Here is a 27,853-nt window from a genome sequence, read left to right as displayed (position 1 = left end):
TTATTAAGAAACAATGGCCTTTTCTTTGGCAGAGTTCTGGGGGAGATTTTGTCTCGGATTCTTGACATTTTTTTTTTGTTGCCATCTCAAACTGGCTTGCATTTGTCTTTGATATTATATCAGACGGTATCTGTAATACTTGTATTTAACTAAAGCCTATTACATAACAACCATTCACAACATACACAAACAAAACAAACAAACAATTAGCCACAAGCAAAGCGTCCCAAACATTCTCCGCATTCCGATCCAGTATTTTAACTATAAGTGGTAGTCTTTCACCTTTAGCTTGACGGAAGCAATGTTGACGTATTGAGAATCAAGCGTGCTGTAGTTTACTCCTAGTAGTCTGTCGTCATTTCCTATGCAAATCACCTATCACGCACATCTGTTAGGAACGCCCGTTTCAACCTTTCGTTTACCATCTCAAACATTGCCAAACTAACAAGTATACAAATACCTAAACCCCTTAGTCGACCAAGTCACAAAAGTAAATAAAATGAGTAAATCTTTCGAACGAACGAACTGTTTTTAGAGGTAATTTTTAGCTAGGATTTCTTCAACCCACATAGTTTTTGTAGTTATTGATATTTTTAAATAATTTCTTGGTAAGTTACTTTTAATTTCTATCAGATTTATAATTTACTGTATTTGAAATAGGTTAATTAAAGAATTAAAAGTAAATAAATAGCATTATTGAATGGCATTTATGAAATAACATTAAAATGATTCAAGGTGATCTTAACAGCCTTGCTCCAAAAAGTGACCTAATGTTGGTTTTTCTTATAACTGTAATTAGTGTAATAATGCTGCATTCCTATCAGTTATAATTACAAGTTTCTGACTTAAAAACAGTGCTTGCATTCTATTTATAAAAATATTCTCTGCTTGCACGCTGATATATTTTACAAGAAAAAAATACTGGTAATAGGATTGTATATAAGTCTAAAAATTTGTTATTATGTTACATTGATCAAAGGCAGCATGTAAGTGCTTATAGCCTCCCTCTTTAGACTCAAAAGTTCACTTGCAATCGGTATTTGTTGGTTTAGTTGTTAATGATATTAAAAGACAACAATTTTCATTTAATGAACTGAAAGATTTTACACCTTATTTCAGAAATGCAACTACTGAGTGTTTAGTTATATAGTTATTCCCTCTTTATTTGAACCTCGTCTTTGGATGGTAAAATTATGTCAAAAACATTTCCTCCATAAAGCTTATTGCAAAAGATTATGGGGTTGATATACCTTAATCAGATATTCTTCTATTTTGAAAATTACTTTGAACTATTTGACAGTGGTTGCCAATTGGCAAAAATGCAAAGGAATAATATTTATTGAGAGAATATAACTGTTAAGTTTCACAAGGAAATGAGAATTCTGATATGCCTGTTATATATGTCAATATTATCTGAGTTACCTGCTCACTGAAATAAACCCATATATCATTTTCACGATACTAGTCCTAAAGGTCCACATCTAGTCTGACAGGCATATGCTATATACATATATGCTTTGTGCTACGAGGGAAATTATTCCCGGGACTGCAGGGGACTATTAAAATTGATCTGTGAGACACAATCACTCTCCTTCTAATTGAGCTAGAATGTTCAAACTTGTAGGTTTTTATGGAGTTCAAAGATGAGCATTTTATGCTTAGGCTAAGCAGAGACAAGTTATTTGATTGATTGATGCATTGGGACACGATAACTTAAGTTCTAATTAAATGAGAGTGATGAAACTTGGTGTATAGTTCCATTATATCAATACCTTGACTAAGTTCGCTAATGAGAATTTCCTGCTCAGGGTAAGCAGAACTATAGGCAATTTGATTGGTCGAAATTTCTGAATACAATACTCTCCTTCTTATTGAGCTAGAATATACAAACTTGGTGTAGGTGTCTATTAGGCTTTGGGACAAGATTACTTTTATTCTAACTGATGGAGAGTGATGATACTCAGTGTATAATTTCACTACCAGGTACTTCAAAATCTTGACTGAATTCGATCTGGAACATTTTCTGCTTGGACTAAGTAAGCTTATAGATTGTCAGTTTGATTGCTGGATAGTTTGCAAAAAGGTAAAATTGTCATCTATTTATTTTGTGATTGCGGCGGGGGACATCAATCTCACTGTTGGCTTGTTTTAATGTTAACATTTCTGACAGCAAAGTAGAAATTGTTATTTTAATATGTTAAATATATCATTAATTGAAAAAAAGGAGGTAAGGACATCTTAATGATAAATAACTGTGTGTTTAAATTCAATAAAGCAAACATCAACCTTTGAATTTAACTTATAATTAGTATAAATTACAAATATGTAACTCACTCACAATCTGATAATTGAAGTCAAATTAATATTTACTATATCTTGTAGATGTTAGTTACAAGGATAAAACTACATGTAGATTTATTCATCCGTCATCCGTATTAAAGTAGCTACCTAAAGTACAGGTATATTCTATTAGCCAGCCAGATGACCATCAGACCAAATAAGAACAATTATATTGTCATGGTTGACTACATTACGATTCTTTCATACCGATCTTTATCTTTCTGATTCATTATTTTTGCTCTCGATGACTTGGGAAAATGATGGCTTGCCAATTTCTTTCATTATTTAATTGCTAGGAAATTTCAACAATGAATTATCAGTGCTTGAAATTAAGGTGAAAATGTGAATTACTTATGATTAAAAACTGTTTGAGTGTTATTTAAGCGACGTATAAACTCACATAATAAATATGTATGTAGGGATGTGAAGACTGGGGTATAAAAAAGACATCTTTGAAGAATGCCGGGATTGCTATAAATGTATGTAATTGATAAGTATAAAGAAATATACACATAATACATGTACGTGAAAAAGGCTGTCAAACAAATCTTGATTGAATAAGCTATTTTAACACAATATTAACATTATGGGATGGATGCATATTAAATGATAGTATGAAAAGATATTTTAATACTTGTGTAACTCTTGTCATAAATCTCAAAAAGTATACATGACATAAAAAATTGAACTCAGTGAATATTTGTTGTTTTTTTTAATGCAATTAGTAGTGAAATATATTTTTGTAACAGTTTATTGCATCTAGAAGTACATGTAGTTACAAAGTAAGGATGGGTGACCGAATGATCTTACACGTGCAGTTCAGATCTGTGACGAGGAATAGAGTTACCTGCCTTACCTCAAGGGTTTTCTCTGTTTACTCCCGGTTTCCTCCTAAAGACCCTACACAGAAACGATTTATTGAAATAAAATTGTACCACATGTTAATCTGGAATGACCAAGTAATTTATCATAATATAATATGGTTCATCATCCTTTCTTTAATTAATATACTTTTGTTAGAAAGCTTTATTTAAGGACCTTAGCTAAGATCGACATGTCTCTTTAATTTATTTACATCCAGTTATGTGTCAAATATATGACATTGATGATTTTCATAAGACATATATATGACGTTTGCATATAAGTAAGTATAGGCGTATGGATATAAAAACTATATATTGTATGGTTTAAGAATATGATTTTGAATAAAGATAACCATAGGATGTAGGTATCAAGTTGTGAAGTATATATTTATGAAGATAAATTTTCTTAAGAGCAATCGTAGGCGTTAATAGAAAACAACTATAATAGTTTCTATGTGTCATTTAATACACCAATGTTATAATAAGCGAGTAGCGGAGAGTTCGACCATGCAAGTCAAATCCTGGTACCCAATGTTCTTTTTTAATTGACTCGCTATTTATCCACGATCTATGAAGTTATCATAGCATGGAAAACATCTTTTGAAATGGTGTTAGAGCATCTTAAAGGCGTACATTTACTATCTGTGGACCAGCCAGCCACGAATTGTTTACATTTTGATCATGATGTGATAGACAAACGAAACATGTCCTTCAAGTGTTGTCATACATTCTTAAATACTGGGTCGGTATAACATATATACAAAGTTCAGCGATACTAAGTAAGAGGGTGAAAGGTATATTACTTACTATCTGTACCTATTTACTTACATACAATATACAGCAGTGTGATTGGAGCTAATTATTCAGGATTTAACTCACTATGCATTAGATTTATTTCGCTATGGATTAGATTTATTTTTGTCTATAGAGGGGCTTAAATAATTTGTGTGATACTGCCAAAAATATAACACCTAGTGATTTCTATTTTTTTCGGAATGTCGTTTCATAAATAGTGACACGTGTGTTTTTTATGTATATGTACTTATTTTTGATTTGACACTTTGTGATAAAGTTGTTGGAAGGTAAGTTTTACTGTGTTTTTTTTGTACCAATATTATACATTCATAGATAGATTCGGACGATTTTTAAAATATAGTTATTACAAATGTAGCACATTTCACACAACCATATTTGATTTAGTTCATTTTTTATATTATAAGAAAGATAAAACTAAGAGATTTATTATGGGTACTTCAAGTTGAATCCAAATGATAGCTTCTGTTTACATCCAGTGTTTTGGCATGGACTAACACAGGATATGTTTACTTCTTGATATCAACGCATCTAATTTTTTACTAATAGATACATACAAATTTATCTTAAATAATTTTAATAAAAATGCAATCATAGCACCTTTCACCGTTTAGCTCTTCTAACATTATATCATTTCTAAAATTCTAAGTTTTGTTGAGGTGTTGTCTTATACAATACAGTCAGTGTGGATTTAAAAAAAATCATAATGATGTTCCTTATGATGAGATTGACTCAATTGTTGATCAGGGTATTTTATTCATATACACGTATCTCTATTAATATAAAGATCTAGGGTGTGGTTTTTATTGTTATCTGATATGGAATATACATATCAATAATAGAAACTATAGTATACACCATAATATATTTATAATGATCATCAACAGTATATCTTTACATATCTGATATACCTAGTATTTATCTATAGTATATCTATGGTATTCATCAGGTGTGTTAAAAAGGAGTGTAAATATACTATTCAAATATAGAAGTTCAATAGAGATGCTAATTGTGAACTTTCAAGATAATCGAGAAGTGGTATATGGTGGTCTGCAAAGATTAAGCATACTTCATCACATGTATGATTACCATCATTAAGAGGTAGATTAAGTGATAATACATAACGTTCAGTGAAAGTGACACTTGTCTAGTTTAGATCAAAGGATAACGTATTCATTCCTCTTGTGAGAGATGGTTTATCTTGCCTGATGTAGTGATAGAAAAGTTCATTTTTTTTGCACAATCTATTTGGAAATTTTACCAAGATTGACTAAATATTGACATATTTACAAGTTACATTTATTGTTTCAATTGCGTCTCTTTGTCAAATTAAAAAACAAATATTAAAATTTAAACAAAACATAGTGCAAACTGACCTGGAGCTAAATAATTGAGGACTCTGAGCAAGGCAATGTACTGGAGTCCCTATTCCAACTCCCCACCACAACATTCGCTCACAATATTGATAAAATAGTTTATATTGAAAAAGTTAGTCAGAAGATAGCCCAGATCAACCATTCCTTTTGCTTTAACACCACTGCTATTTAATGATATATTCTGGGGCCCTTAAAATCTGCTTAGTTTACCTGGAATATATATATAGGTCTGCCATTTCTGTGTTTTGTTGTGTGGGAGCTGCGGTGGCTCAATTAGTAAGTCATTGGCTCGTTAGCCTGGATGATCACATGTTTGATCGTGGGGTTGGCTGAGAAAGTTCATGTGGATTTTCTGGAATTGTCCCCCCTTGTCAGTGGCGCACATTGGGCGTCCACATATAAAAGAACCATTGACAGTTGGAATTGGAAATAAGAGTAGGCCGAAAATATCGTAAATAAAATAAAATGCTGCACATATTATAAGCTGTAATATATTTAATTCAGGAACAAAAACAGATTAAAAACATAAAAATAATAATTAAGAAGATTAGAACAAAAAAATGTGGGTAAAATTGACAAACTCAAATTTAAGAACAATATAGAAAAGATAATACGACTAAGATGATGAACACTGTATTAAAAGTAAGTTACTTCAAAATTCGACTCTTCTATTTAAAAAATTTATTGGGTTGAGAAAGAGTCTGTTTCATATTTCAAAATTCTGTAGAAAACCTCTATAAAAGGACCTAGTTGTTTTGTCATAAAATCATCATTTGTACTGTAAAACAAGCCAAAAATAATAATTGTAAAAAAATCCATAACTTCTCAATAATAGGTGATGCTTTTCCTTAGTTTTACTTTGAGGTGGAAATTTTTTCTGATCAGATTTAGTTTTGAAGAATACTCTGTCTTTTTCTGTCTTTAATATAATACCAAGGGTATCTCTAATTGTCAACCAGTTTCTGTTAGCATTTTGAGCACACACGACTGAGTGACGTATGACGAAATCAAACGTAGATGGTGCTGGTGGGTGTATTAGTGGGCGCTGATATATCCCGCTCTGTTTTATTTCAGTTATTAATTATATTAGGTCATTGAATTAATATTATGTTTTTAATTTTTTCCAGACATCCGATGAAGCTGTATCTGATCTGTCCTCATTATCTGATGAATCTGGAGCCGACCACAACTCATATGAGGACCACATAGCTCAGGCAGTTTTATCAAAGGTTAGTTTCATTTAGTCATGTATGCACCAGGGCTAAATTACGTTCTGTGATCAACTCAAGATTTATTCTAATTTAATCCCTTGTTGGATTCTCTAAAGAAAAATTGAAAGTAGTAGTCACATGCATCAACTTAGTTCAAATATTGAGTTGCAACTTTTTGTTTTTAAAGCTAAGGATGAGTTACAAATATTAGGTCATACAAAAAAAAAATATTCTAGTTCTCAGAGAATTCTTCAAATAAGTCTGATGTGGGAGACATTTTTTTTTTAGTTTTTTTGTAATGTACCCATGTGACCATATTTTGTTGACAGCCCTGTCTATCCGTCCATGGATTTTCAACAATTTTCGATAATTACTGTTGGAGTTATCACCCATGATCCATGTTAAAAATCTTGTGGAGACTTTAGTTAGTGTTTCTTAAATGACCCCATTACCTACAGAAGAATAATTACATAACAACATTTGTGAACTGCTTGGATGTCTTAGCTGCTGTGGGTGTATATTTCATTACCTGGCAACCTATCTTTATCACATTTCACGGTTCTACATTTTTCTGTTTGTAGATACTGATTAAAAGGAATCACGTAATTAATTACTAATATGAATCATCCCAGTGATGTGGATTTCTGAGTCGGGCATGTGCAATGCCAAACCGATATTGACTTGTAAAAGTTATCCAATTAAGAACACTAGTTATATTAATGAAAACTCTATATAGGTCGGTGTCTCTATTTCCTTTCTTAATAATAAGTGGCCACTTGACTTGCCTTTTGAAGCAAATTCTGAATGATGTCATCCCACATTTGCTTGAACTCTTCAAGGAAATATTAAATTTATTCAAGAGTGCAAGAATTGTGTTGTTAAATTGCTATTATGTGTCGATTTCCTGGTTTCAAGATAGACCTTTATAATATGTTATTAAGACTTTTGAAATAAGATTTTATACACAGTTTATTTAAACCTACAGAAAAAGAGGTAGCCTATGGTATGTACAGTTCTGAATCCTTATTGATAGATACTTAAATCTTTTTATAAATGACCATGGACCTTATAACGTATTATAAGGTCCATGAATTGACCAAATGAAAATCTGTATTTGTACCGGTAGTTATCATTCATGAGCTGCCCTTCGTAGAATTATGGTTTTAAGACCCCCTCAAAAAAGATTAATCTTGGCATTTTGTGTTGAAGTCATATGCAGATTGTTCACATCACAAATGTAAATATTTTAAGATGTTTTGTTGAATATAATGATGGAGAAACTGTGTAATTGCCACAGAATAAATAAAGTCATGTTTAAATCATGGTATTGTCATGTCAAAGCCCATTATCTAGTCTTAGCTATTCAAAGTTTATCTTTGGTGAAAAAAGTTGCAGTAGATATTGTTACAGTAGCTTTAAACAATCCAAACTTTTAAACTGACTTTAATTGCTTCTCTTTGCTTCGTATTGACTTAAGTACATACAAGTTGATCTGTTCTCTTGAGTGCAGATTCAACCAGTGAGGAAAAGTTGGGTGGTTATAAGTGAAGCCATGATGATTGTGGTAATAGAAAATTTTAAGGAGATTCAGTCATTTTCGTACAATCCAGAAAAGTCTGAAATGGAATGATGTAGGAGTATGTTGGTTGAAACTGATTATGATATAAGATGCTGAAAAACGGTTCTGTGATCTTTTATACTCATGAAAGTATTCCGTAAACTCCAGAAAAATTTCAATGCATATGAACTAATTTCTAAATAAGGTCAGAAATGTGTTTGTGGAAACTTATTAGATAATGATATACAAGTTGAAATGACAACGATATGGAAATAAGTTGAAATGACACATCCATATGGAAATAAGTTGCTGACCCTGTCCTCCCTTAAACTGATTTTTTAATTGAGTATATTCAGAGAAGTATTTGATTAAAAGTTTGAGAATAATTTCTCAGTGGTGCTGAAGTAAGTAGTTATGTTTATCTTGATTTTGTCATTAGGTATTCTCTAGAAAATATTTGGGATTTAATGAATGAAGTAATTCCTGACTTACATTCAAGAAAGTTGCAGAGCCCGTCCTCCATTACCATGTGATATACCAATAATATCTGATGTATTGTTTAATGTGAAACCAGTTTAAGAGTGATATCGTGTTTTATTAGCAGTGGATCTTAGTCTCGTCTTTTGATGTGTGTGTATCTGGACTGAAAGCAAGTTTGTTTAGATTAGTTGAACGTATATACCAGAGCAAACTGAACATCCTGAAAGGTCACTTAGTGTCCATTGGCCTGAGAAAGGGTCATTTGATTTGTGTCTGCTTGATAAATTTCATTGATTTGATAATTGACAGTAATTTTTGAATGATTGGTGACAATAAGGATGATTTTGTGCGTACACTGTGACCCTCAGGTCATTTGACAGATATTGACATTTTTTTAAATTGTTGGAATATATTATTCAGGTGTAACTCTTATTGTTAATGGCAGGTAAGAAAAATTAATTAACCTGTGTGACATAATTAAAGCAGCTGTTTGTCAGACAGTTTAGATGTCAGCGGTGTTTAATCAAATTTGAACTTTTTATTAGCTTTTATTGTTCATATATATTTCAAAAATTAAAAATATTTACTATTTTTATGTAAAGACTTATGTGTAATTCAACATATGCACAAGGTTGAAACACAAGTCTGCAAAAAATATTTCTGTTCAAATTTGAAATTCCATCCGTGATTCTATTCTCTATGAACATACTATACAAGGTAAAGTCCAAAATGAAAAATGCAAGTGTTTGTAAGCTGTATTTTTGTTCAAAGATCACAATATCTGGTCAGTTGGTCATTTAAAAGGGGAGAATACTATTTGAGACAAGTTTCTGATTGCAGCCATGTGATTTAAATGCAGTTATGTCTCTTTTAAATGTAAGAAAGTGTTGATATTAGGTTTTTTAAGGATTTAAAAGATGAATCATATCAAAATTCTTTGGATTTTCGACAAACCTTCATGTCATGTCAACATAAACTTTATGTAATTTCTTCATTCTGACTTCTTCCTTTCTTGTTATTCTAATGGGCATGATCTCCTGGTTGTAAAGTTCTGTGCCCCAGGCCGTTTAAATGACGTCTGGTTAAATTGTTACCACAATTAGTATCCCAGGTTTAAATCTTTTGATGAGAGGTCACGAATTAGTACAACAAGTTTGTTTAATTGTTTGTTCAGTTTGTTTTATGTGGTACTTAAAGTAAGTATTAAAAACGTATAGAATGTAAAGAGCTTTAGAAACATAGTAATAATATTTTCTGGTTTATAATCATAATATATTTGAAATCATAATCTTCAGAACTAAAAGAAATGTAAAGAGCTTTACAGAATAAAATAACAACAATATTTGATTTTATTTAACATAACTTTGTTTTTATTTCAATATTTTCAAAAGTTAAAATCATTATATTATACTATTTTGGGAACTATAAAAGTGATTAGAGGAGCTTAAATACATAATCTTGTTTTTATTTTAATATTTTCAATACCATTTTGATGACTAGAAAAAAAGTCAAAAGAGCTTGAAAACATAGTACTGTGATAACGATTTCTGCTTTATATAGAATACTTTAACATCTTTAGATCATAATACGGATAGCTTAGAAATACTAGTAATAATTTAAATCTTGACATATATTGTTATCGCCAAACCACAGTTTCTGGTTGTCATCCAACAAACAATTTCAGCAATTTTTATTAATTACTTATAGAGTTCTTTCCCTTGATAATGTTATATAATGTTGCCAATCATATTATATGATAAAGTGTTTGCCTTTTATTTATAAAATTGACATTTTTATGGACTAATAAGACAACTTACCAAGCGTGGGCGTATGTTGTGGCATGCAATCTTTTGTGATACTAAATAATGCTACAATTCGTAAATTGAATTGTTGGTATCCCGGTGGTCGATTTATAGCTTAGTCTCAAATTTTTCATGACCAATCCTGATCATGTCTAATCCCAAAAAAATTGTTAATGTCTGTCCAGAGATCACCAATCCACTAACATCTTTTTAAAATGATATGGTAGTCAATAAAATTATTTGTAGCAATAACAATATTCATTTAAAACTTTTCTTTCAAGAATGAAAATGTAATGGTACTGCTATGACACCCACCATAATACTATTATAAATCCAATCACATTTTCTCTTCCATAATGTAAAAATAGTTTACCTTGCCTTTCAATTTCAATGACAACAATACCTTTGGTGTCTCTTCTAACACAAAAACTGTCCATTTAACAGCTTAAAGTTTACACAGAACACCTCTCTTTAGAAATGGCGGTAAATATTAGCAGCAAACTAAAACAATTCCGTCTGTTAGCTCTTGTTTTGTGGCATCTTGACACTGTTGAATGGCTATTCTGATCGGACCTTTGTTAAGAGGAGCTAGTCACCGACATTAGTCCGATAGTCCGGATGCCTTGTTTTGAAACCATGGATAACAGGTTCTTATCACGACTATTTCATGATTCTATATTTGGTAAAGTATGTACAAAAAATGTTGGCTTTTTTATCTTTAAATAGGCCATGTGTTTCTGTTATCCTATGAATTTTGAACTTATTTTTAAAATGGAGGTGACATCTTACATTTGCTTGAAAATCTGCTGAAATTCTTTAGCCCACATTGCTTTGAATTTATCTTTTTGCCTCCTTCATCTTAGAATTGCCTAAGGAAGAAAAAGACTGTTCACAATCATTCAACTCACAGATATTTTTTGTTGTAAAAATTGGCTTTATTGCTTTTTACCAACGAAATATTCTGTCTTCTTCAGGAATGTGCTTGTTGTGTTTCTGCTGTAGTGTTTGAAGCATTTGTTCTAGTTTTGTTTTTGCAGTTATTTACTACATGTCAAAATTGCACTACTCTAGAGGAGGCCTAGGCTTACATTACTGTTAGATTCCATAATAGAGATTATTGTATAAAAAGTCACTTGATTTTCTCTTTTAACAAATTTTAGCGCAAATCTACCAAGATTATAGTTTTTCAAAGTATAAACAAAATGGAGGATTTTACTATACCTTTTAGTTATGTTCAAGTTGATCACCTGTAGGAAATGCTTATTATTCATTGTTTCCAGGAACAGCTGATACCACTTCACTTGTGGCAGGTTTATGAGTTTGACAATCGTGTATTCATCCTGATATACTGTTCATACCGGTACTTCAGATGGTTATTTTGTGTGTGGGGGGGGGGGGTTATGTTGCTTTGAAGTATTTCGCTGCTCATTTTGACATAGTTTTGGTGCTGTACTCTTATACTGTGGATATTGCTGCTGGTCTTGCTGCAGTGTCTTAAAAATGTTGAAAATTTTTTTATTATTATTCATTTCAGATCCTTGATAACCACAGAAAAGAAAATGGTACCAGTTTACCGGATGTAACCGATGGAAGGTCATTTAATAACAAACAAGATCAGGAATCACTTCATGATAGTTTGGAGGAAGATGAGGGTGAAATAGACGATAATTCCAGTGATCTCACCAAAGATTTTGAGGATTTAAAAAAATTTGTGCGCGAAACTCAAAAACGTAGAACACCATCTGTGCGTTCGATAGATGAGAAGGTTGAGATCGATGAAGTTATCGTGCCTTCGGTAGACTATGAACGGTCAGAGAAAAAAGAAGACTTTGAAATCCGCTATTCTAGTTTAGAGCGCGTTCAACGGGCAGAGCCACCTCTTCCCGATTTTTCAGACCTGGAAAATATAGACTTTAGTACATACGAGGTGGATCCCGATCTGTTATCCATGAATCTAGCGATTATTCCCGAAGAAACCGAAGAAGATTTGGATAAAGTCTCTAAAAATGAAGAAGATAAAACACAATGGAGGAATAATTGGATTATTAAGGGGGGAGCAGTGCTTTCCCCATATGATAATTGTGGGAAGAAGATTGGAGGAGATGGAGAATTATTTATGATGGTACCACAGCCGGATGATGAGATGGTACCAAGAGTAGGAAATGAGTAAGTTGTCTTCGAATTTATTAAAACATAGAATATGATCTGTGTTCCTGCCAATTCGTCTATTTAATTGAAATAGTTGTACTTGTTTGAAACATATTCAAATCATTGGACCATATGATGTGAATGTATTGAAAAGGAAGTAAATATGTCTTATGTTAAGAAGTGATCCCAGCTGTTTTAGAATATTAATATCTGCAGACGCCAGTGTATAGCTACTTTAACATCTTGTTGGATATTGGAGAGGTTTTGACAACAGTGACCCTTTTCATACAAAGTATCTTTGTTAGTCTCAATAAACCAGGTTGTGGTGATGGTAGTAGACCACGATTTAAATCATAAGGTCTCTTGTCGATTTTGTAGTACGGTTTTAATTCCATGCATGTACTTGACATGGAGTAGGGTCTCCAGGACTACCCTTGTGGTTTCCCCATGTTACTAAAGATCCCTGCAACTATTGCTCCATGTTCCTGAAGCAACCACTGCGAGTTTTATAACATCTGGACGTTGCTAGATTACATTACAATTCTCGAACAATTATAGCTACATTATCTGCAGACACGTAAAAAGTAGCGTCCAATCTGAGGTTGTGACATAGCTACCTCCATGGAAACCTTGACATTGAGAAGGAATTTGAACTGTGCAACTCGATTATCACAGGTAGACATTTTAGCTTGAAAGCGTGAGTGTTCGCGATGATCGAAGAATCTGATAGGCTCCCAAGCTGTGTGAATACCCAGTCGCAATTAGTGCCGAACTATGCAAGGTTTTGCGCAATGGCCTTAATAAGATGTACGTAGATAAAGCGAGATAAAGCCTTCTATTGAAGATGCTATTACTCAAGACAAATATAGAAATATATATACCATATGATAGTCCTGAATGACCTAGTTTGTGTTGAGTAGACATTAAAACTCTTCTCCCTTGGGCCCTCTCCCTCTACTTTTTTATATTCTAAATTTTAATTCTATTCTAACTTCAGAGATGCTGATCAATTGTCCGATTTCTCTGATGATAATGAGGAGGAGGAGATTAGTGATGATGAAAACTCATTTTACGCCAAAACATCCGAGGAACTGGCTAGAATATCCAGGAAATTATCTAATGCCTCCTTACATACTGACTCTGATGGAGAGACGAAAAGTCGTAGTTCTGCAGATTTTGATAACTTTAAGAGAACTTTATATAGATCTGACTCAGATACCACCGACACGTCTGGCCCTATTGTTGATAAATCCAGAACAAAGTTAAACTTTTCCGAGGAATTAATAAAAGCAAAAGATGATGATCCAAAGTTTGTGTTGGCACCAGAAAGTGTGACCATTCAGGAAGGAGAACCATTAAAATTAACATGCCGAGTTGCTGGCTCTGGAGATGTGGGTATGTGGATACATCTTTCTAAGTTTTTACTTCGTACTTCCATTAAACTTGTATTTGTTTATACCGCAATAAAATGGGCATCGGTTTTTGCTCATGTATAGTTTATTTCAGTCAGGTAAATTGCAGGTTGAAATCTTGAGGTGACTGTATAAGACATAACAATTAACATATCTGTGACCATTGGTCGGTTCCTGAAAGTAGCAATTATGGTCCATGAGTTGGTAATGATTGACTAAGTAACCAGACCGGGTGAAGATAACTAATCAGAAACCTAGGCATGGTAAATAATTAGATAATGCTCTTCTCAAGCATTGTCTCAGAATATATGTGCAGGACCACACTCTTTTTTTATCGGCCCACATTTTCATGTCGATTTATATTGTTGTCGCACCAGTCTGTACGTCCACAATTTGTTTGTGGACACTCACAGGTCACAATTTTTATTCGATTTTGACAGAACTTAAAATATATAGGTCTATCTCCCTTTCGATATTGACATATATCGGACCATAACTTCATGGATTATGGCCCCTGATTGTACAAAAAATCATGTTTTTTGCTTGTGGACACTCTAGAGGTCACAATTTTCATCTGATTTTGATGAAACTTGAAATGCATGTTTATAACCCAAAGGTCTTGGTTCCTTTCAATATTTGTGCATGATTGTACGAAAAATCACGATTTTAGCTTGTGGTCCCTCTAGAGGTCCCAATTATTATCCGATTTAAAAAAATGTTTGAATATATCACAGTTACACCATAATGACGACTGAGTACGCAAATAGTGTAAATATATGGTATGTCAAGGTTACGGACCCTCTAGAAGTCACAATGTTGATCCGATTTTGTTGAAACTTGACATATATATTTATAACCTAAAGATCTTGGTTCCTATCGATAGTCGTGCATATCAGATCGTAACTTCCTGAATTATAGCCCTTGATTGTACGAAAAGTCACTTTTTGTTTAGCTTGTTCTCTATCCATCTCTTGCAATATGTGGGCGTATCCTGCCTTACAACTGCTGTTTTTTTTTACAAATCAAATTTCTCTACTGGATATAGGCATGATCTTTGAAATGAAAAATGAAAAATAAAAACTTGCATTTATATTCACATTAAGAATTCATTTTTGACCTCAAAGATTTTATATTTGACATATGTGTTTTTCAGATGTATTTTGGTATCGAGAAGGTAATGAGGTTGAAGAGCTAGAAGATTCTGAGGATTATGAGCTCACAAGTGATGGAGATAAACATTCTATTACCATGTTTAATCTAAAAAAAGAGCAGGCTGGTCAATATATGTGTATAGCTTTAAACGAACAGGACAAATGTACCCAATACTTTATTGTCACCGTAAAAGGTTAGTAGTTCATCAGTGGTCTAAGGCCACACCAATTTGAATTTCTGTTCTTCGGGACATTTTGCTTCCTATTTCTTCAGCCAAAAAGACTAATTTAAAAACAAAAAGGTCCTAAATCCAAATTTGTAAGTTTTTGCATTTTAAACAAAGCCTATTTCACATCAATCTGTTTCACAGAGAATTACGAGTCTAGAGTAATATCTCTGTCAAAGATGACTGCCTTAACACATGCCGTCACAGCACGCGACGTCAATCATTGGCTGAATGGCGCATGCATTGTTTACATAAGGCATAACTGCTTCGGGCGGAATGCTGCCTTTTAGTCATTTTAATACCCATTTACACTAAATAGGAAATAATTTTTACCTACAAATACGTCAAACGCCTTGATTTATTTATTTTTCCTATACATAAAAAAAATGTTTTAGAATTTAATTTGTCGCAGGAAAAAAGTTAATATTTCTGGCTCATTAAGTCGCATCGATGTCATCCTTATCAGTGATTGTAGCAGCCTAGCGAAAAATTCGCTGCTGATCAGTGTGATTTCACATGACTCAAGTGGCTATTCATTTATCACTACTCAAAGAACTCAAAATTAGATTGGTCTGGCCTAAGTTATTTGTTGCAAAAGTCAGTGTTGTTAAATCATTTTAAAAGGCAGACATGACGTAACAGTAACTGTCTTTAATTGAAATTAGGTGAAACTGTAAAGTAAATAAACAAGCTTAACACAGTTTGAAATGTAATTTCACAGTATGTTCTGAATAGACTAATGCTAGGGCTAGACTAAGATATTTATTTAAGGAATACGCGGCCAATCTTTTTGTGTGCACAAATTGATTCTGCACATTTAAGCCACTGAGCAATTTAACATCTTCAAATAGTAACTTGTTTCTTTGAACTATATATATCTACCTTCGAGCATAATTTAGGTCAGTGCTCTGCAGATGATATAAAGGGTATATGGTCAAAAAAAGGCAGCACTAAATCTTCGTTAAAATCTTATGATGGGCTTTTCTTAAATCCGATTTAATCCAAGCCAAAAGATTATCTACTGTTGATATTATTGCAAGGAACACCATCTAATTGTTCAGATCAGGCGAAAAACAAAGGTCCTGAGATTATTGTAGCGCCACTGTCCAGGCAAATTTTCACTCATAGCACACTACATAGTGGTTGCCTGTCTTCATTAGCCCAGTTGGTGCAGAAAAGTAATATGTTAAACCACCATTTCATTTCAGAATCCCAACCCTCAAAGAAAATATATCCATAAAAGATGCTGTTCATGTAGATCTCAATATTTGTGTTATCTGATGTTTTCTAAATGAAGACGTTATTGACTTCAAGTTAAATTCTCTGTTTTAAATTGATTTATTCATTCAGGTAACAAACAAGAACTAAAGAAACCAGAATTCCTTAAGGGTCTTCAAGATGTTGAAGTTCAAGAAGGTCAGAGTGTAAAGTTCAGATGCAAGGTCAAAGGTTATCCACAGCCAAGGGTCACATGGCATAAAGATGGCAAACATTTTAAAAATCCAGGAAATGCCAGAATAGGTAATTATCATTTGCTGAACGCCAATTAATGTTTTTTAAGTACCAATGATTGCTATGGATGAGATAGGGTAGACACACCAGTTATATTGACAATAAGTCCATTGGAGCCAAAATGTTTTGAAAAACTCAATGTAAATCGTGAATTCTAGAATATATTTTGATTTTTCTGGCTTATGCACATATTTAGTATGGTAATCTTATCAATTCATCAAAAACGATGTAAATTCAAGAATAGAAATGGCCCTCCAACTAAAACAGATATCCCACAAACATTAACTTCTTTAAGGGGTGCTGAGCCTACCAAACTCGCAGACTCCTTCTCAGTCAATCCCTGATTACATTTATTTGATTCGTTATATTTATGTTTATTATAGAGAAGTTTGGTAATAGAGATTATATATTAACTATTGATTACGCTACAATGGATGATGATGCAGAATACAGTGTTATCGCTAGAAATATAGCAGGTCAAGCTAAATCAACAGCTCAAGTTATAGTCGAACCAGCAAAAACAGGTAAACAAAACTTCCATATTAACTCATTGATAACTCCAGTGTTGTGGAGACCAATCAAATATCTTATATTATTTTGGAGACCAATCAGAAGTCTTATATTCTTATTGAATTGGTTTTGGGATACAAAAACTCTTTAGGTGCTATACTTTGGTATCTTGCTGCTTCTTTACCATGGAGACCAATCAGAAATCTTATTTTTTATGGGGATCCAGGTTTTGAACAGTGTGAACATTCCACATCCTGATACTGAGCCTAACTTACACACAAAAAAGTTTTGTTTTACTTTGGGCTTTTTCTATGCAGAAATGGGGTAAACTAATTTTTATAGTTCATGGGAATGATTAATTGGCTTGTGTATTTTTCAGACGAGGAAATGAAGTCTCAGGCAACCACACCTTCTACACCACCTGTCTTATCACCAGACTCGCATAGCAGCAAATCACATGATCTACAAACACCAATCAACACTAAGTACCAAAACGGTATCAGTAACCTTAGCGATAAAGTGCTGGCCACTAAAAAGGACATGTCATATGTCGCTGAGGAGATGCTAGAAACTGCCAACGAGGTATAATCTCATACTGTTTGTTTTGTTCTGTTTATTTCACCATGGTAACGGTCATTTTATACTCTGCTTTTTGCACTTGTTATAATTAACATTTCATTTTGTTTAATCACATTTTAACACAAGAATTCAACATAATTTAGGTTTTGTTCAGGTTTCTTTAGTTTTACAGTAGGACCGAAGAAATTTGAAAGTTTATCAATTTACGCTAGGGTAGTTTTGTATAATTATATCTAACTAGAATAAGTTACCAGTCTAAGTTAGTATATGTTATATCTCTTTTAATTCATAAGTCATTTGAACTAACTCATTGTTCACTACAAGGTTGGTATAAATGTCCTCTTAACACTCCCTGTCATCCAGGTTTGGATAAATTATAAGATTATGTCCTGAATTACTTTGATCCATAGGAATACAAACACAATTATAATCTGTCACCAAGTTACACTATGAAATTCCACTCATCAATCCAATTCTCATGTAAAAGGTGTATGACAATCAATTTTGAAGCGCTAACAGATTCACGTTTAACCGAACATTATTTGTGAGTGAAATTTATTATCTGCACTTAAATGTCTGGATAAAAAAATGTTTGGGCATGGTATAGATTTCCCTGGAATTTCATAGGCCCACAGCTTGGAGGTTAGGGGGTTATAGCAGGTATTTTAAACCGAACCTCGTCCAGTATTAATGTGTAATTGCTCATTGTTTTTACTAACAGTTCAGCTATTTAAACCATCATCTAGACAGAATGAATCATCAGCTAGATCGGCTGGAGACTAACTTTCCGTCATCTGATTTTACTAACAACAATATCGATATTAAACTAGGCGATACATCAATATTAGAAGCTGTAGCTAATCATCAAGCCATGGTAAGATGGACCAAAATTTACGCCACCTATAAATATGCATGAATAAAAAGAAATTGACACCTTGTCGTGTTCAAGGACTAAGAAACTATGTATGTAAAGGATTCTGAAAGCCAAAACTTCATTATAATCCAAATTTTCATGATTCTTTTGAAATGAATAAAATTGAGATTTATTTTATATTTTAACCAAAATTATTACATAGTCCATACATTTTACCAAAAATCATAATATAGTTAATTTGTGCACAATTTCCGAAATAGTTTGGGTGGTGCTTCTATGGCTGACCAGGAAAGTGTGTATATAAAAGAACAGTTGAAAGAGTAGGTGAAGATGCCGGGTAAAATTTCCTACCTAGCATTGCACATGTAAACACATTTCATTCAAAAACGTCCATGTTACAATAGAAACAATTCTAAAACCACCAAAATCAGGATATATTTTCATTTCTCAGTTTGGTAAAGGTTTTGTATAAATCATTCATACTGCTTGGGCTTGGAATCATTTCACTCACTGTTTTATTTCACTTTGTTTTATATGTGAAAATAATCATGCTGTATTTGTTTTAAATAAAATTTAATATAAAAGCCAAGTCATATCGATCTATGAAATGTTAATAGAGTATAAACAGGAATGTGTCTTCTATTTATTTTATAAAGTTTAACTTAATTTCTTTCCAGGAAAAATCTGCAAAGTCTGTGCGAATGCTAACCTCATCAGCGCTAAATATTCTTCGTACGGCCGAGGAAATTATTCAAAATGAACATGCAGACTCTGATAATACACATGACCTTGTAACAAGCACACCAAGACCGTCTGTCACAGAGACTCGATATAATGAAAGGAATAATAAAAACAATGACACAGAACCTTTCGATGTGATGGACGATTTAGAATCAGTGACTAGTGACGTCGGTGCTTCAATTTGTGCGGACGACATTTCTTTTCAATCGTATCAGACGAGTAACACTTCTGTTACTGAAGATGTGAACACGAATAACTCCACAAACAATCATCAGCGACCCTCAGATCTGACCCTGGACTATACTGTGCCTGATTATGAGCCATCATTGAATATAAATGACTTCAGTGTTAAAACACAAGATCTTTCTCATGGTGCTCCCGATTTAAGACTTAATTTTGGATCAAAGGATATTGATAAGTCACGCTATCAAAGAGATTTCTGTGTAGGGGATAAAACAAAAGAAAAGAAACATTGGGATGTTAAACTTGAATCGTTTTCTCCAGCTGCTGAAATTGTAAATCGTCAAGATGGGGCTGGTAAAACTGAGGAACAGGTATGAAGTGTTTATATTTCAGCTTCTGCTTAAGATATATACGATACATATGTATACCAGTACTTATTAATGTGTATTATAAGCTTCCTGACTATAAGCTACAGAGCTTTTATGCTTCTATGTTAAATGTACTATATTACATGTATATTTCTCTTTTTTTGGGTTTTGAAAAAATAATTTCTGAAGACCTTTGATTATCGATACTTTAATGTACAGAAAGGTGAATTTAAGATTGATGAAATTGAATTATGGGGATGGATTTAGAATAACCAAATTGCTTCAAGAAATGATCATGTTCTGGAATAGATTGAATATCTGGCATGGAATTAATACCATATATATCGTTTATTTGATCAAAAAGTGATCATTAATACAATATTAGATATCATTTGCATTTGTCTTTCTTATAATAAACAGTTCAGATATTACCGTCTTTTTTCCACCCTACAGTCAACAGATTAACTGAAATAAACTGCAAACATAGACTTTTAGACCAAATACAGTAAAAAGCCGTATTACTGGTACCAGAAACCATTTTAACCTCACATTACCTTCTATTGATTTCAAGCTGCCATCGTTTTTTCTCTCATAAATAATGCTTTTAATGTCTTATCATGTTTAAATTAGGAAAAGTTTATTGGCAATTTGCTGCAGAGAATCTTTAAATCAAAGAGGTATTGATCTGTTAAACATCTGAAAAATGTGTAGCCTACAATAAATCCATTTCAGGCTTTATCTGGGGGTTTTAATACCATCGTTGTAAGAAAAAACAAGTGCAATGTCAGTTATGCAAGTAGTGTGTTTTTGTTGACAGAATGTCATTACTTGTGAAATCTATCCCCAGAAATTCTTTTCTAAACCTAACGATTACCTGCTTTGAATGGCAACAGGATTGAAATGCTAAAAAGGCTTGGGTGCATTTTATTTATCTTTCTATGTGGAGTTAATGTGTCTATTTCTAGATCTACTTAGCAGCCGGCAAAGTTTATTCCCTTGAAGATCGTGTGCGCGAGCTAGAAGCAAAGGTTAAGGATGTTGATGATGATGTATTTCAAGATCCTGGTATGGCCGAATTAGAAGAGGAGGTTGCGAGAACGGCTGCTCAGGTTTCACAAAGGGAAAAGGAGGTAATGGCATAATTTAGATTTTGATACATTTTGTTTTGGAGATGGTGTTTTTTCCTTCAGCTAAAAGATTTTAATCCTTCAGTAACTATTCCCGAAATTTTTCCTTGGATTTTCAAGGGTGGATCCAGTGGATAGTCTTGGACTAAAAAAAAAGTATGAGTGTACTATGGACCACAAATGATCAAAACGTCATATCAAAAATTTAAGTCTATCAATTGATGGGCTTGAGGTTCAGTTCATGGTCCCGTTACTTGTCAATGAGAAAAGCAGGTTTTAATGGTCTAGGTCAAAATTGGTTTTCATTTATTGAGCCCTTCTGAAATAAGTCTCCCCTTTAAAAAGATGATGGATCTGTGCTTGAATCTTGACCCTGACACTAATTAATCCCGTACACTAATTATAAATCCTTTGGAATTCTAATACAAGCTGTATTTCATATTGTAACCATAGTCGCATGATTTCAAGCCCTTTGATTATTTTTATTTTTATGTATTAATATTCATGAACATTCGCCCACTCAGGTGAACAGCATTGAATCAGCAGTGAGTCAACTACAATTGAACAACAGTCTTTCTCCCAGAGATAACTCAAGCCAGCATTCATCTCCAAGACATTCCATCGATTCTGGTTTTTCGTCTGTTCGTGAACGACCTCAACCAGTGCACATTGTGGGTTCAACAGCAGAAGAAGAGGTTCCAGAAAGTAGAGGAGAGTTTGATGCCGATTCGGGCATTGAGTTGCCGTCTGTGAATCGATTGCGAGCTATGTTCACTCAACAGAAGCGAGATGATGGTTTTGGAGACGGCAACTTTACTAGGGTGTGTAGGAAAGACTTATAAAATTTGTGTTTTTTGTGCATTTCCTAAGACACTGAAGCATGTCACTGTTTGGTATGAAATGAATTGTGCCCTACACAACATAATATGTAAAGGGGGGTAACTACAATCTATATTAAGGCAGAAATGATCTCTAGTCATCCACTGTACTTGCTTTAAGGGAAATGGTCTTATATATATATATATATATATATATATATATATATATATATATATGAACTTAAAAATATAAAATCTTGTGCATCTCAAATATATTAGCTATAGTGATGGCAGTGGGCTAGGGGAAACAGACTTCTGCATGTATTTCAGGCAGTAGAGGTACTTCCCCAGAAACAGTGGTTAGTCTATGGACAGGTCTCAAAATCTTGTGCTTAGATATTTGAAGAGTCACAATCTGCTCCACAAATCAATGACTGGCTATTGAAAGCGCTTAAAATCTCTTAAAATTAAGCATTCAAAGTAGTAACGCATGTGTCTTATATAGCATGTTAAAATAGACACTAAAGGTTCTTTTCACATTGATTTAATTTATAGCCTAAAGATGCATCAACGGTAAGTTTCAGTGTAGAAAACTATTAGTATTGTGAATGGTAGTTTTGATTTCTTCTCTCTAATTCTTTAATAGTATTCTTTTCAGGCCATCTTATGTCTTCTATATCGGCTTCATTTTCATCTTAAATTCTTTCTTTTTTTTGGAATTTTTTCCATAATTATATTAATATTATAACAAAAATATTATATGATAGGTTTTTTAAGAATTTTGAACTTAATCATTAATCCAAAACCAAAATGACACACTTTAATTATTTTAACAATATGTAGTAATATATTATTAAATCTCTATAATTAAATATTTAACCAAGAACAGTAATCTCATAATTACAATTAAATAATTTTACGAAGACAGTGGTACCTATATCGAATGTACAAAGTGATAATATTTTTTAATATTTAACAATTCAATATTAAATTAAACAGTAAGGACTTGGTATCTCAGGTATTATTTTTAAAAAAAAAAAAAATTCTGACTAAAGTGCAACATGATCTCATGTCTTTTGATTTGACATTTTTTTGTATTTTTTTTCTCTGCCTCTCTCTGTAGAACAATTAGATACAAATTTGTTTTTGAGATGTTTTGCTTTGTCTTCTTTCTATTGTGTGAAAAGTAGGAATTCTCTTATATTTTCTAGTTTGCTTTGTCTTTAGCTAATTTACAATACATCACATATTTTGATACTGTTTTTACATTTTGAAATAAGTAATATTAACAATATTTTTATGTCAATATTTCGTTCAATACTTTTTATCACATTTATACAGAACTACTAGTAAAACATCAACTGCTATTTTTATACTACCACATTTAATGTGAATTATATTGTTGTGACCTTCTGCATAGTGTTCTGTGATGATTCCTTGTGAACATTCTACAGGTCTGGCTTGCTGTCAGATTGTTTCAAAAATGAAATCAAATTTATATTTACCAGCAGCCATCAGAGTTGTTTTAAGCATACCAGAAAACATAGACAGCAGCTAATATTTTGAAAACTTTTAAAATGACAAATTTATAAAACCTGTTCTGATTCAAGAAAAATTTTACATTTGATTTTTTTTTTTTTTTTTCCAATTTAATTTGATTTGAAATTTTGTTTGCCTTTTTTTTCAGGTCCATAGTATAACTGCACGATCACTGGCCAAAAATCAGCAAAAACGTGAAGTAAACAACAGAGTTCCTGTACAAGCTTCAACAAAATCAGTTGCACAACTCCAGCTTTCCTCTGTGCAACAAGACATTAATGCAAATGAAAAACCTAATCAAGTTAAATTGAAAAAAACTGTTCCTAATGACCAAATACAAGTTGTTAATTCCACAGCACATTTTGTGCCTAATCTCACTAACCCACCAACTTACACTGATTTAGAACCTGGTCACGACCCCATCCTGATTTACCCGGAAAATGAACTGCATGCGCCATCTTCATCTGCACATGTTATTCAGTTACAACAAAACAAAATAGTGCCTCAAAAACCCATTAGTGTGTCGACAACAAAATCAGTTTCAACCAAGCAGATGGGCGACAAAAAATCAAACCATATCCTTGATGTGAAAAGGGCTGTTCCTAAAATAAGGAGTGGTTGCATTTCTGCCAGAGCAGCATTCTGGGAAAAACGAATCGAGACCGGTGACGTCTCTAATACGAATGTTGATGGGCAATTCCCAGAAATGGTCGAGCCCCCAGAGGATTAACTCATCCACGATAGCTTTATCATATATATTTTTAAATTTAAATGTGTGTTAACATTTGAAATCAGACAGTGCAATAACCCTGTGTGATGACAGTCTTTCTTTATTGGTTGATATTCAGGTCATGTGACTTTTTAAATACAATTTGAATTAAATCGTGTGATCCATTAAGTAGTACGGTAAAAACATTACTAAAAACTATCCCTTGGTAGAAATGATTAATTCTTAACCAGAACATGAGATTGATTTTTTTAGTTATTTATTTTATATTATAATTACTTACTATTCTGCTGATATTCCTGTTAATTATTTAATAGAAAATAATATGTATATTATGTTCTTACAAATTTTTTTTATACATGTAAGTGCAATCTATATTGAGGGTCTCGCAACATTCCAAAACTCATTCCAATTAAAACTACAAGTACAGGTTGACCATTTCAGTGCAGCATGGAAAGATATTATATGACAGTGGGAATATGACAACCAATAATTTTATTCCTAATTTTTGTCAAGAATTTTATTTTTTAAGAATAAAAATGGGAATAAAATTTGCAAAAAAAACATTTTGAATGGCTCTGTTATACTCAAGGAATATTTTGAACAGGTTGATTATATTCTTATTAATAAAAAAACGAAAATATATTATTGAGAAAAATAATGTAATATTTAATTTCTGTATCTATTTCTATATTAAACATTTATAGAAAATATTAAACACAGGTATTAGTGCTATACATGTAAACAAATTGTATATTGCCATTATGTTCATTATCATGATATTAAATTAATACCTTTATTTTGTATGTATTAATATTAATGGTATCGCTTTGAGTCTCAATATTCATTTATATTAATGTAAATATACATTCCTTTATTATTCATATTTAATTGTATATTTTTTTCATCAATATTTCACTATAAATAGTCACTGTTTTATTTATCCATTATTGTACAAAAATATGTAAAAAAAAAATATGGAAATAACATTTGGATGAATTAAGATAGCTTTGTTAATGTAATAAATGTATAGTGTATAATATTATTTGTCTGTAAACTCAGTTTAATAATATATTATGTATGTATGTATGTATATCTAAACATTGTATTGTATATAGCTTCTTGTTTTATTCCAATTTAACTTGGCTTATTAAGGAATAAAATTTTTATTTTTAATCATAAAAAGATCTTGATGTATAAATTGGAAGATTATTTGTATGGGAGTAGCATTATTTTACACAACCATTTTTTATACGCCCACATTGAAATGTGGTCGTATATTGTCGTCGCCCCCGTCCGTCCGGCGTCCACAATTGCTTGTGGACGCTCTAGAGGCTAAAGTTAATATCCGATTGACTTTAAATTTATACACAGTGTTTAAGGTCATGAGACGAAGAAGCCTATTGATTTTCAGCGATTTCTGATAATTACTGCCAGAGTTATGGCCCTTGATCGCTTCAAAAAATCTTGTGGATGCTCTAGGTCAGAGTTAATATCCGATTGACTTTAAATTTATACACAGTGTTTAAGGTCATGAAACGAAGAAGCCTATTGATTTTAAGCGATTTCCGATAATTACTTCCAGAGTTATGGCCCTTGATCACTTCAAAAAATCTTATGGACGCTCTAGAGGTCAAAGTTAATATCCGATTAATTTTAAATTTATACAGTGTTTAAGGTCATGAGATGAAGAATCCTATTGATTTTCAGCGATTTCCGATAATTACTGCCAGAGTTATGGCCCTTGATCACTTTGAAAAATCTTGTGGATGCTCTAGAGGCTAAAGTTAATATCCGATTGAGTTTAAATTTATACACAGTGTTTAAGGTCATGAGAGGAAGAAGTTTATTTCATTTTCAGAGATTTTTGATAATTACTGCCAGAGTTATGGCCCTTGAACACTTCAAAAAATCTTGTAAATGCTCTAGAGGCTAAAGTTAATATCCGATTGACTTTATATTGATACAGAGTGTTTGAGGTCATGAGACGAAGAATCATATTAATTTACAACGATTTCCGATAATTACTGCCAAAGTTATGGCCCTTGATCACTTTTAAAAACATTGTGACCCTCTAGAAGCTAAAGTTATCATCCGATTGACTTCAGATTCATACACAGAGTGTAAGGTCTTGAGACAAACAAGCATATTGATTTTCAATGAATTTTTATGACTTGAACAGCTAAATCATGATGTTAAAAGTTTCCTATACTAAACGTTAGCATGGGGCAAAACTTTATAAAAACTAAACAAATTCTATTGGTTTTCTGATAATTACTTAATGAGTTGTTACTCTTAATCAGATTTTAATGTATTATAAATGTTTCAATACCGAAAAAAGTAAAAATATGTGACAACTCTTGTTGACTGCCCGGACGAGTTAGCTGCTGTGGGCGTATGTTTCGTTGCCTGGCAACCTATCTTTACCAAACTGAGCATATATAACAAAATCTTGGGGCGTAACACAGAGGGTAATATCTCAGACAAGTCTTTCCTAAGAAACCTACAAGAAGAGCTAGTCTTGAATGAGATATTCGTCTGGTTTTAGGTTGAGCATTAATTAATTGAGATAGTTTTACTGCCTTCTGAGGTATAGTGCCCAATGGTGCTGTTAAAATTAATAAAATGCCTTATCAGGTGAGATGATGGCTCAGTCTGGCTGGCTTTGCCACCAAATCTCCCTTCACACAGGCATCTGAGACAGCACGTCAGACAGTGGGAACACACGGAAGACCCATCAGTACCGATATAGTGCGCGGACGTTTCACCAGAGAGAACATCCATTGCCGTAGAACTTACACGTGAACCAATCCTCACCCCACGCCATCGACGTGAACGTCTACAGTTTGCCAAACAACACCAGAACTGGCGACACAGGCAATGGAGAACTGTTCTGTTCACAGATGAGAGTCGGTATTGCATATCAACTGCAGATGGCAGGACCAGAATATAGCGTCGACGTGGCCAGCGTTATTCTTGTAGTATACTCATACATACAAAATGATAAGGTTCCTAAAGAACGATGAACCACGGACACATCAAAACTTGATCGGGGACATCTTTATTACCAGAAGCACATGTACACCAAAGCACTATGGGTAAAATGAACACCAGAATATTCTACCGGTATGATGTCATACATAACGTAATAATAATACAAAGCGTAACCATAAATATACTATTCAAAAAAAGTAGGGGATATTTGATTTTTAAGTGTTATTAAAGTCACCTAATGAAACTGACGAAGAAACAAATGACAAAATGAAATGAAGTTCACATTCATCGATTTATTCCAAATGATCGTTAGACTAAGTAAGGCACAGACTGACCATTATAAGGGTAAAATGATACCCGGGGTCAAGCAGCAAAGTTACCACAGCATCACAACCAAGTCAGTAACGGGTAAATCCTCCTCTGTTTGCCAAACAAGCATTGATCCGACGTGGCATACTCCTAATGAGACGTCTAAGGTCATTTTGGTCCAGATTGTCCCA

General features: G+C 32.9%; 1 protein-coding gene across 1 annotated transcript in view; it reads left to right on the top strand.

Moving 5' to 3' along the window:
• Positions 1-15,353, top strand: part of LOC126831637 (rab effector MyRIP) — a 95,768-nt gene extending 80,415 nt beyond the window's left edge. The window contains exons 10-13 of the mRNA XM_050562232.2: positions 6,520-6,621; positions 11,978-12,609; positions 13,589-13,986; positions 15,157-15,353. Coding sequence (XP_050418189.2) covers positions 6,520-6,621; positions 11,978-12,609; positions 13,589-13,986; positions 15,157-15,353 — 1,329 coding nt within the window. The remainder of the gene's footprint in view (positions 1-6,519; positions 6,622-11,977; positions 12,610-13,588; positions 13,987-15,156) is intronic.
• The last annotated feature ends 12,500 nt before the right edge of the window (positions 15,354-27,853 follow it).

This window comes from Patella vulgata, chromosome 9, assembly GCF_932274485.2.
Source record: "Patella vulgata chromosome 9, xgPatVulg1.2, whole genome shotgun sequence".
NCBI lineage: Eukaryota > Metazoa > Mollusca > Gastropoda > Patellidae > Patella > Patella vulgata.
Note: the sequence above shows the minus strand (reverse complement) of the source record. Positions and strands in the feature narration are given on the sequence as shown.